Raw genomic sequence first — 12402 nt, 5'->3', positions numbered from 1 at the left:
AAACGATAATAGTAAGTCGTAGAACAGAACTGAATAGACAGAACTGTATGCTGAATTTCATTTTGTGGAAAGCAATTTTAAACACTAGAATTTCCTATTGTTTTAACCCATTGGATTAAGTTTTAATATTTCTTGTAGTTCATACTGTAGAACAGATAATCTAAAACGATCCATCTACTGTAGTAGATAACAGCTTTACCGCCTAAATTAATGTGATTAAAATGAAGTGTACCCGTTTTAGAAGGGACGCTGCTCTGGTAGGTCTAGTGTTAAGTACCTCTCTTCTTGTAGACGCAATCGATCCATTTCTCTTCGGTGGTCGAGGGGTAGTCAGGAAGTGAGTATGTGAACATGACTATGACCATTTTCACTTTCACAGCCAATACCTGTGAGATACACCTCAGGCTTTCCGAGTGCGAGGGAACGCGGGAATTGCTTACCCTTTACCCCGTGATTTTCCCGTACTCTAACGGACGTTCGCCTGGCCGTAGGCGTAATGCGAATGTCGTACTGGTTGCGTGTTTCAATATTGATTTTAGCCTCCCACAAGCCGATGCCGATGGGAAGGATGGAATATCGCCCGGAGAAAGTACATGCATGCTTGCTATATTTCGAACGTGTGTGAAGTTTGTTTCAAATTTGTTGTAAAGAACTTTCCATTTCCTGGGTGGTTGGGTAACATTTGCTGGTTGTTTTAAATAATGGTTTTAAGTGGCCGTATAATGCTAGGTGGATCTATAGCGATATTTCTAAAGCAAATATGTATGTTGAGCAATGTAAGGGAATAATGCACAAAACTACCTGCAACATATCGTCATGCTCTGTGTAACGATACGCAATGATGTTCAGTTTGTACCACAGAATTCAAGTCCAATCAAAGCAATGTGTTTAGAGCCAATATTTATTAGTACCGGTTGCATATATTGAAGGATACGTTAGCGCAGTAGTTTATATTTCCGATGCACTGTGGTTTGAAGGAGTTCCGCTGCAAGTTAACTCACCGGAGGAATGGGTATGATTATTTCGTTCCTACTCACCACCATCATACCTTCATTTCCGGTGCTTGCCAGGTGAAGCGCAACACGTGGCAGTTTGATACGGTTTTATAGGTCACAAAATGCCCACATAGAAAGGAATGGAGCGGTGGAATGATAGCGGGATTGATTTTCCATTTCCATTGAAATTGTACATCTAATCAATGATTATAATAGCCAAACCGCTATTACCGATGTCGATGAAAATTATCCTGTGAAAATTAATCTCGTCCCCTTTACGGTGGAGAGCGTATGTGGTTAAAGTTAAACGTATAACTGGAACGAAAATTGGAATGTTGATGTCCCCCTTTATTGGAAAATGGGAAATGAATCGTGAACAGTGATAAAATGTGTGCTATATTTATATATTTTAGAAATGTATAGTTTGAAGTTCATTGAGATATTAAACAGGTTATACGCATATTTTGGTAGTCAAAATTGTTTTTGGACAGGTTTACCGTTTTAAGTTATTAATTGATTTGTAAATTTTGTTTCTTGTTTGTTTGTATGATTTGAGCTATTGTGCAAGACTCAGAATGTTAACCTTCGTTATTTGTGTCTTTTAGGACGTCTTTTTGCCGATTCGAATGTCCCTTGCCGAGGATTGTAATGACTTGAATGAAGAATGTGAAAATTGAGCATATTCGAAACCACGAACAGGATCTCTCCAAAATTCCGAACTACGAAACGGTTCCAATGCATGGGCTTATGCTGTTTTGATATTTTGATCGACACACATTAGCGCGTTCCCGTCACACCGTTACGGAATTGTGAAAATCAATCAAAATTAGCTGTTAGATATTTCCGTCCGTCTACAGATTTTAGTCACCAGTTATTCTCCCAGGTAGTACCGCAGGGCTGTGGAAAAGAGACGATCCGGCAGCATGTGGCTAGCCAGGATGGAATGAAAAATGAACACGCATCCAATAACACGAGCAACATTTGTGTCCTCCGTTTGGTATCGGCACTGCCTTGTTCCTTGCCTGCCAAAGCGCTTGTGAAACGATTCGTTTACGAGATCTGGAAGGCAAAAACGGTTTGTGTGATGGCAGTGATGTGGAACTGTCTCTGTGCGTTCGCTTACATGATGCGGATCGTAGAGTTATTGCCTACATTATATTGCTTCACGGCAAAAGTCACGTTCGAACGGACACGAGCTTTCTTCTGGCTTTCATCTCCATTCGTTCGTTCATTTGTTCATTTCGTTTTCTCGTGACGTAAATTAGTTTATCTGTTGAGTTGATTAGAATACTTTGACACACGAGACAGTGGATGTGGCATTGGTACGGATAAGCAAATGGTGTATGAACGAGTTTTGTGGTTGTTTAGCATAACAAGCGTTCAAATTAGTTACGTTCGTTGTGACTTTTCTCGATGAGTGGATATGTATCTATATATATCGCTTAATAGTGTTAAATATAACACAACTCACAGGAGTCAATTTGACGTACGACTCCTGGATTATCCCTCTATTTGGACAAAACCTTCATATAATGGCTTATTAGTCTTGATGCGGATCAGTCCACACCCAGATTCGATCCACGACTTTGATACACACAATAGAATCGTCCAATCAAGCAGCTTTTGAATATTTTATAAACATCCCTGTTGAAGAATGAATCAATTCTTAAGAAATCGTTAAAACTACTCTCCAAAAACTCCCATTCAGATACATTAATCATTCATTAAACAAATAAAGTCACAATTTCAGCGGAACAAAAAACATTTGGACGCATTAATTGTGCACGTTAATCAGATACTGCGAACGAGTGACTCCCACTCCTTGTCCGGTGCGGGTTGGCATCGTTCTGCTTTTGCCAATCCACCAATCGATGTACAATTCCAATTTTTCCAACCAAAAACGATCCGAACCCAACCACCGCTGCCATGTTTGCGCTGCTTTTATCTGCACCGGGGCAATGCGTAATTGTGGCGCATTACTAGCAATTATACGCCCTTTCATTCATTCGCCGTGGCAACAAGAAGTGTCCATGAAATGTGTAGATCGATTTGTGGTACAGACTGTCAGCTCCGTAGGGCCTTGCAGCTAGCGAACAAGGAAAGCCCCACGGTTGACCCTTGACCCTTGACAGCGTACGTTCAGCATGAGCATGATGAACCCCCACCGTTAATGAAAACCGACAGTCTAATTGCAATTTGTTCAAGACGAAATTGGTGGCCCTTTGGTGAGAGAAAGTTGAGATATTCTTTGGTACTTATTTCGCTGAAGTTTCTTGAAGAAGCAATTGATTGGATGGAAGTTCTTCGGCCTATCTCGCGGGGGGTCACCAATCCTGCCTGTCAAGCGGGAAGTGGTCCGATCGTTACCCTGTGGCTGCAAATGGAAGATCTCCCGGGGTGAACGTTAGTTGTTTGCTAGTTGTGTGTAATTGAGTCAAGCTTTTCTGCGGCCCTCGAACATGTTGGTTAGGGTCTCGGCAAATGAAAATACGACCATCGGATGCTGGTTGGGAGTGTTTCGTATACCGCCGGAAAGTGGTTTTACACTGGTGGATTAGATTGATATCAGTCGCGTCACTGTGAGGGTATTATACGGTCACGCTGTCACGGTACCATCGATGTAACCTGCTGGTGAATGGCACGCTGTCCATGACGCTGAAGGCCGTGGTTTGCATCGGACTATAAGGGGTTAATGCGTCAGAAGCCAGCGGGTCACATCACTTGACGGTATGCTTTGGTTTTCCGCACGTTTGCTATCGTCCGTACGATCTTCCACTAACACGAGGCTGCGTTGCGAACGTCGTTACACGTGAAAACATATTTGCATACAGGCAATAAAGAGACTAACAAAATGTGACACTTTCTCCATGCAGCATACAGAGCGCTAGGAACTGCAGTAGGAATTTTCCATCCGCGGAGTAATCTTTCCTCACCTTCTGGCTTAACGGTGCTTGTTTGTTACCTTAGACCGACGATGGCTAGTGATAACTATCATAAAAAATGTGTTCGCCCCGTCAACGATACACCCTTTCGGCCTAACTGCCTCTGATTGTGATATCCGGCCCTTAAGACGCTGCTGGTAAGTTCGTGCCTAATCATTTAACTCCGCTCTTCACTTGGCACTTGTTTTGTTACATTTTTCTAATGTCGCAGAGATGAAGGCAGGATGAAAGAATCGCACGTCCTTATCGGTGAGAACGCGTGATACAATGAGATTCAAAAATATTCCATAAATTGAATAGCGTGTACGGTTAAAATTTTATCATAGGGCGGCCTGTGCCTGAATTGTTATTTTAATAAAATGGAACACATTTTGTCTGTCACCAAGCTACTTGGGACCTGATTCACTCGCAGATTGATAAATTTTGAAATTTGACGGTTTCAACTAGTGATGGGAAAGCACCATATTTTTCGAAACGGAACGGAACGGAACCAGGCTTTTTTTTAAGTAACGGAACGAACCCTGTAGGTTCGTTGAAGTTACTTCCACCAGAAAATTAAAGTATTGTCCTGTATGATATGATTTTTACATATTCGTCGCCATTATTAAACATTTTAGTATATTTTTTTCATTTCAGTTGTTTGGTTTACAAACAGTTTTGAATGTAAACTTTGGGTTCTATTGAGTTCTTCGCACCTGTCAACGATATTCTATTGTCAGAGCACTGAAAACATCTTCAAGAATCTTCACAACAACACGTTATAATCTTTGCAAGACGATCAAAACATGGAGGTGCATAGAACCTACTTTATGAATTTTTATGCACCTAGGTTCGATCGTGCCACAGAAGGAACGGAAGGAACCTAGTAGGTTCGAAACGAAATTCCCATCACTAGTTTCAACAGCACGTTTTCAAGCAAACAAGGCATAGCCGGTTGACTTCTAATTCGAAATTCAAAAGTCTTGTTGGAGTATTTCTTCTACAGTGTTACTCGAAATGCTTATTGCTGTAATAAACCAGTGAAGTCAACTCTAAAACTCGCAAATCTAGATTCGATAGTACACTGCTGTATTTCGAGGTGTTCCAGTAAATATGCCTGTGCTGCGCATTTGAAGATCATGCCTGATTTTGGCTAGGTAGAAATATGCTAGTTGCTAACCGAATCAAAATGATTAGCGTATTTCAACGGAATAGGTTTGCACGTTTTGTTTTGAATAGCAAAAATCCCAGGTTCGCATTCGGCTGGTGATGAACGCTACGCTGTACGTTGCCCTGGCAGATGCAGCTCCTCGGGCTCAAGTGGTAGGTGGACGTAACTACTACGAGGTTTGCAGCTTTTATAGATGTTTTTTTTTCGTTTTTGTTATCATGACACCGGCATCAAATCCGGTTTGGCGTATAATGAAGCGAAGCTACCTGCCACGAATCAAACACGAACGAGACGATATTTTGTTTGGTGGTTACGGATGAAGGTTAACCCGTTTTCAAACCAGCTTGATTCATCGCAGAATGCACCGGCACAGCTTTTCTAGCATTACAGCATATTTGCTTGTGCGTTGACAAAGTATATAAACAGCAACAACCAGGTCACAGATTTATGATCAAAAATTTCGATTCCTCCATGTATTAGACGACTCTTATCCGTCCGTTAATCGGCGGGTTTAGGTAGAATTCCCCCCAAGAATGAACACATCACATCAAAACTTGGGTTGTGTCATGAGACATATCACACATTTGCAGAGCGGTTTTTAATCTAACCAAACAGCAAACGTAATAAGTGGATTTATATGCAATGACGTGCGACGGAGCAAAAAGGATATTATCACTCCCTTCGCCCATGCTGCCCTCTCCACGGCTTCTTGCGACTGACGCTTACCTTCACTCTCCGCCAAGGAGTGTCTTTTCGTGGGGATGTGCTTGGTGTATGAATATTAAATAGGATCGTGCAAACACGCGAACCGTCCTTTCGTGAACGCCCAAGGTTGTCAGTCGTTGTTTGGAGTGTGTACCACAAGGATGCCACCGTGTGCTGCAACAGGATTGAAGCCTTTACTTTTTTCTCGAGGTGTCCGTGTGTTTGTGTGCGTGTGCGCTAGTGCAAAAAAGGGGACAGCATTGAGCTACGGGGCCAGTAGAATGTTGTTGCATTAATTAACCACGTTCGTTAACGTTAATGGGCGAGATCCTGCCACAGTGTGACACCAGCCCGGTAAAATTTAGTTGTTGTGGTGTAGTTTAGGCGGACCCATCCTTGATTTGGGTGCCATCGCTCATTAAGTTTCGCTTTGGGGAAAATATTAACCCCGGGTCGAGATTTGAACGATTCGACCCATGGATCAGTGCTGCTCATGCTTTAGTATAATTACATTTCAACGTGTTATCTACGCGGGGTTTATTACGTGCCTACAGGGGATCAATTTGATTTCCGTTTCGTTCGTTCATTTGGAACAAAAGTTTTATCAAAAACCGATTATCTCTCGCACCAGAAGACAAATCGTGTGAAGAGCAAATCGCGCGCTTTGGTTGACAACGATCAAGGCTCTTTCTTTCGCACGAAAAAAATGGAGATAAATGCTTTTTCGATAATGAGAAAAGAATGCAATGTAACGAATGGAAATTTCATTTCATAATTGATTGTGAAGTGCTTGATAAAACAATCGATGGTAGATTATCTGTCTGTCTGTTACTAGATAGAAAATCTGATGTTATTATCTGTCCTAATCCTCTTCGTCGATTACTGAATCTTTTACTTTGTCAGGACATTTTTCTTTTGAATTATTTTCCTTTCTTAATCATTTGTTTCTTGGTGAGGCTTAAACGTATTACTATTAATCAAGATTAACCCGATCATGTTATCATATTATCAGAGAATTGAATAAAGGAAGATATAATTGATTTCCCTTGAAACACAACTGATTTCTTCAGTTTAATTGCTGGAATTCGAATTGCTGTATTTAAAAAAATGTATCCTGATATTGTACCTTCTATTGAGGTCTTGGTTTTAATGCAACTAATCGAGTGGAGTCATCATTTGGCTATGCCGATCTTGGATCTTAGCTTTTCTTTTGGCTAGCTTTACCTATCGACCGGATTTATATTTATCCTATTGCTTTTTATTCATTAGGTCACATCTATCTGCAATTTCATTACTGATGACTTCCGTGCTTAAGATAGCCTCAGAATGCCCCATCAGTAAATAGTCTAATAAGGTTAATAAAGCTTACCATGTAGATTGAGATATTTCACTTTGGTTAAATTTGCGCCCTGTTGTAGCGAACCTTACGTAATTATAGCCCGAAGCAATAAATGTCCGCTGAATCTCTCCTGAAGTTATAAAATGCTTGTCGGTTTATCCCACCATTCACAGAACGTAAGAGTCAGATAAAACCCGGATTAGACTATCAATCCAATATTGCCCCGAAACGCTTTCCTGCAGATGTTTTCCATAAAAAAAACCATCACTGCTGCGAACGAAAACGTTAGTCCGCTGAAAGGTAGCGGACTTGTTGCATAAACGGTGGTGTTAGCGTTCGTTTGTAGCTGTTTGTTCGAAATATAAACGTGCTCTCCACGTGCACAAGATTCTTCTCCGTCTGCATGTGGCGTAGGACTCCGCTTCAATAAGTAGACTAAATAAAAACAATCATTTCTTACACAACTTCAAAGTAAAATAGAGAAAGAGAAATAGAGAGACGCATTTCGATGCTAGCTAAATATTAATTCAGCTTTAGTGAAAGAAAAGCAATGTATCGGACAAAGCGAACATTTACCATGAGAACAGGAGTACGTAACTCAGTGTTGTTCATTGCATTATTTAATGTTTAGCTTTTATAATAAATCGAGTAAAACACTTGAATTCAAAATGTTTAAATATATATGTTCCAAGGGTAGTGCGTGATAGATACCTGAAAATGTAAATTTTTTTTTTTGGCCAGCACAGGCAAATTTCTTTTGCCACTGCACTAGGTGCAGCGTGGTACCTTCGAGGGAAATCTGTTTATCGGCGGTCAGCATTGAGGCCGCTCTGAAGAAGGGTAGGGATAAAATCGATATTTTCCATTAATTTCCGATAAATTTCCCGTCATCCTACGTAGGATTTTCGTTTTATTTTGTTGAAAAATAACAAAAAAACAAGTTTTCGGGTGCGAAATGGGCACAAACGAATGCATCATAAGGGATTTTTGAACTGAAGATAAAAACAGAACCGCGTCCGATGACAGAAAAAAATGAATGAAATTAAAAAAAAAATAAATTATTTTCATATTATAATGTCTATCATACTTTAAATATGTTTGGGAACTGAGTGAACCTTTAGGGTAAAGTTTACGGACGAGCATCGCTTGAAACATGCAAAACACTTTACGCCCCTGAATTATAACCATAATTTGTAACAGAAATTAAACAGTATCATTTATGCTAACATCTCATCGTAAGGAACATTTAATACGTTCAACATAAACTCATATTCTGTAAGCGCCCAATCGTTCGAACTGAGTGATTTTAAAATGTGCCAATATTGCGAAATTTAATATGAAACGAATTGCATCACAAAATATTGTACCAATCACTTGTTTTATTGCTGTACTTGGTTTTACGAACGTTTCTTTGTTGAGGTTGTTAACTTCTAGTAGCGTTAATCGTTGTGCTAAAGTTAATTTTCGTCCAAATTCGTCCTGTCGTGTTTCATTTTGTACGTGTCCAAAATTTCTTTGTTTAAAGCGACAAAACGTGAAGATAATAGTTAAAATATAATGTTTTTTATTTAATTGTAAAATGGCAAATTAACTATAAGTAAAAAAAAATAACTCTGATAAAAAGTACGTTGATGATAATGCCGCTAAGTGTTTCTGTTGTATCTTCATTATCAGTGTACTAACCTATTTATAGTACAGTGAAGAAATATTACTAAAATAGCCAGTTTTTTAAATATCAGTTTTCGTTTCTTTTCTGTTTGCTTTCCTTCAACGCCATATGTTTGTCATTTATCTGCGACTTTGTTTGATATGTCCTCTTGCGTTCTGATCACTCCATCACCAGTCCATCAAATCCAGTTTCAACGCATTCAAGCCTTCCTTCCATCTATCGTTCACTACTTTCCGTTTCGTGTTGTTTTTTCTTCTTACAGCGCACGGAGTGTCTAACTCGATTTCAGGGCTCCGGATAGTTTCTGTACGTAAATTCTTATAAAGTGAAAACAAAAAAAAAACCACAAACAAACAAACACACATCCACACACATGACCCAACATGCCGCCAATATGTTGTGACACTGCCGTGCTATTCTTTCTGACATTTTGCTAGATTTTGCAATACTGAGTGTGTGTGTGTGTGTCCCCCTTTTCTACTTGCAACTTTATTCAATTCGTTTTTGTTTTGTTTTGTTACTTTTGCGAGATATGTTCAGTTGCCTGATTTAAAAAAGGTTCGCAAAAGACAGTTTCTTAATGTTTCTCCATTGCTCTTGTCCCAAAGCCCCCCATCGATGCTAAATGGCATGAACCGAACGAATGGGGCATTATCTCGGAATGAATGTACTGCTGTTCTCTTTCGGTGTCATAATTGTGTGTGTGCCTTGAAATGAATGGTCGTGTGAATCCAAATAAAGCGTTTTTTTTCTTTAAAATCTATCCCTTTCATGAATGCATTTCCATACATTTTACATTACTTTTATCATGTGCACCCACATCAGTTCATGTGCTTGCATAAATGATTTTTGAAAAGTTTTTATTTAACTATTATCCGTTTTTTCTTATTTACTGCATAACTTTGTTAGATCTTCGTAACAGAAAGCTACTTTTTAATTTTGTGTAAGAAAATCCCTTCCCAATTTTGCATGAATTTATATAATACCATTTGTATGCTGTATGTTTAACTGTTTTTGGTTAATATTATCTTCTTTCTTTATTCATAATAATCTGATGATGATGATGATGAATGTCTAGATAGTATATAATAGATATGTTTATTTCGAATAATATTGTTGTTTAACCTTCTTCTAGCAAAGTGCATGAATATACCTTACGTCCAAAGCCCTATTGTATCTAAATGCAATATAATAAATTTGTTCTACGCGATGCAATAGACGTAAGTAAAACGAATATATTTACATAAATACCACCACTCGCGCACCATTCATGTTATGCTAGTCTATGCAACGAGAGTTTGCAAAACTGTACGTCCATGCTTAATACAATATTTTGCTTTAAGGATGCATACCACCAGCTGAACGTTCTATAAATTATCCAGTACCTAACGTTTGCAACATTTTAAAGCATACTTTCAATGACTAACGATCGATGATGGTAACAGACAGATGTTTCATAATACGGTTGATAGCAAAATGGTTCGCAATTACGATACGGAAAGGTGTGTCTTTTGGGATTAGGTAACGCGCAGAGTATGATAAGTGGTATCTTCGTGTGGTTACGATAAAAGTTAATCCCCAATCAACCAGCGTCTTTCCTGTGCCGGTGGTGCTACAGTGCGTTCATTAAAGTTTGTTTATCACATCGCACTTGTAACAGGCGTAACAGGCGCAACATATTGAGCGAGAGCCGTAAGTGAAACATCAATCGAATGCCACGAACGACAATTCCAGAGCCAGAGTAATGAAGTGCCAGGGTAAATTATCGATAGCTAATTGGCAGCAAACATTTTCCACATTCTCTCGGATAGGGCTTCATTTCGACCATGTGTAATTGAACGCCCTTGGGATTGTAATCATCGCATCACGGGGAAATGCGTTACACGGTACTGGCTGCATGCATAACGGTACCGAAGGGGCGGTAGGGTTGGCGCACAGCTATCATCATGATTTCCAGTTGCATTTTTCCAGTCGACCTACATATTCGACGCATGGACACGAGCAGACGACTCTGCAGCCGGGACTGTTGTGTGTTTTTGTCCGTTGCTTGCTCGCTGTCTCTTTTGCTATCCTTGAAACTGGGGAAATGGGATAGACTTCTCGACTGCTCAATAAATAATAGAATAAACGAGCATTTATGTCGATAATAGTCTTATGGGAGGGTTTTTAAGTAATCCGTTGACTAGTTGCTTGTATATTATGGTAACTGAAGTATAAAGTGATTTTAATATTCTACAACAGCTAGTGTTATTATTGAGGATAATTAAAACAAATCGATTGAGGTAAATTGGGGTTTCATTTGTGCTGGTAATTTCTTAGCAGAACTTCCATTTAGCAGCAAATTCAAATAGACTGTTGAATGCAGCTGAATTAATATTGTTTAAATATATTTATTCGATTGATTAGAAGTCTGCCATCTCGAATTCGCTTATTAAATCACGTATTAAATAGAAACTGTTCTGGTAATATTTATCATGCGGAAATAGTGGATTGAATTGTCGACTTGAACATCATAACATTGTACCTCTGTCTATCGTGCTGACTGGTCGTCCCAGTTGTTGCTTAACGGAAGTCAGCATCCGGTATTAGCTTTCCCGTCCAGCGTGCTGCCATTGTATTTTCGTGGAACAGCTCGCATCCAACGCTGTCCGCTAGCGTTAGCTGACCGAAGGCTATTATTATTATTATTATTGGCTGTGAAGTGTCGATCCAAAAGCATCACATTAATCCTTGTCGAACAGAAGAGTTATGGTGACGCAGCGATGATCGGAAAAGAACCTTCACCAGTCATTGTTCGCGGTCGTTACATGGAGTCACCGGGCTGGAAATGGCTCATCATTCGCAAAGGGCAGGTTGGGGCGACGTTAATTAGCGTCACTTGTATATTGTTTCAGCACATCCTAGCTGGTTTTTTTTTGTTGATGGCGTGTTCAGTGTAAGGAGTATTAAAGGATGTGGGAGTGTGAGATGATTGGCTCGGTTTGGCGTGTTTGTCGTGCACTGTTTATGTTTTCTGTTCAATGATTTCTCTTCAGCTTGTTTGTTAAATGTTGAGTAACCTCAAAAAACCGGACGCAAATCCGTTCCCTATTATTTGTAAAATATTATATTTTTTGTATAAAATTAACAATTTGTTTAAAAATATAATATTCGCCTCATAGACACACCTTTAAACATATTTGTTTTCTCTAGCTGCACAACAACCTCTAGCGGTTTAGGGTCTGCCGATGGGGGATTTGATCCGGATGGGATTTTGGACCGGTCCTGTCGTGTGTAACCGTCGTACCGGGCCGTCCCAAACATTTACTACGAGTTAAAATACAAATATATGGTTCGAATATTACTTCTATGAATGCATTCTAGCCCATGGCTTTGGTAGCTTTTTTGTAACCGATCATCTACACGGGGCGCTTTTAGGTACTTTTTGCAGCACGCACTTTTATTTCGACAGTTTGGCGTACAGTGGGAATGCATCATGATGGTTAATTTTATTTCGATATTACCATTACAATATTCCACTGTTTGGAGAAGGAAATTTCTTAAAATGAATGTGAATTGTATCTTAGATTAAGTTACCTTTAGTTATAAGCAACACGGCCTGG

General features: G+C 39.5%; 1 protein-coding gene across 2 annotated transcripts in view; it reads left to right on the top strand.

The window, feature by feature from the left end:
• Window positions 1-12402, top strand: part of LOC128296695 (ribosomal protein S6 kinase 2 beta-like) — a 29210-nt gene that overhangs the window by 2643 nt on the left and 14165 nt on the right. The window contains exon 2 of one of the 2 annotated variants that reach the window (XM_053032159.1): window positions 9063-9106. The exons of the other annotated variant lie outside the window; for it this stretch is intronic. Within the exon in view, the coding sequence (XP_052888119.1) occupies window positions 9063-9106 (44 nt within the window). The remainder of the gene's footprint in view (window positions 1-9062; window positions 9107-12402) is intronic. 2 annotated transcript variants of the gene reach the window in all.

This window comes from Anopheles moucheti, chromosome 2, assembly GCF_943734755.1.
Source record: "Anopheles moucheti chromosome 2, idAnoMoucSN_F20_07, whole genome shotgun sequence".
Classification (NCBI taxonomy): Eukaryota; Metazoa; Arthropoda; class Insecta; order Diptera; family Culicidae; genus Anopheles; species Anopheles moucheti.
The sequence above is the reverse complement of the archived record's forward strand: the minus strand, read 5'-3'. Positions and strand labels throughout refer to the sequence as shown.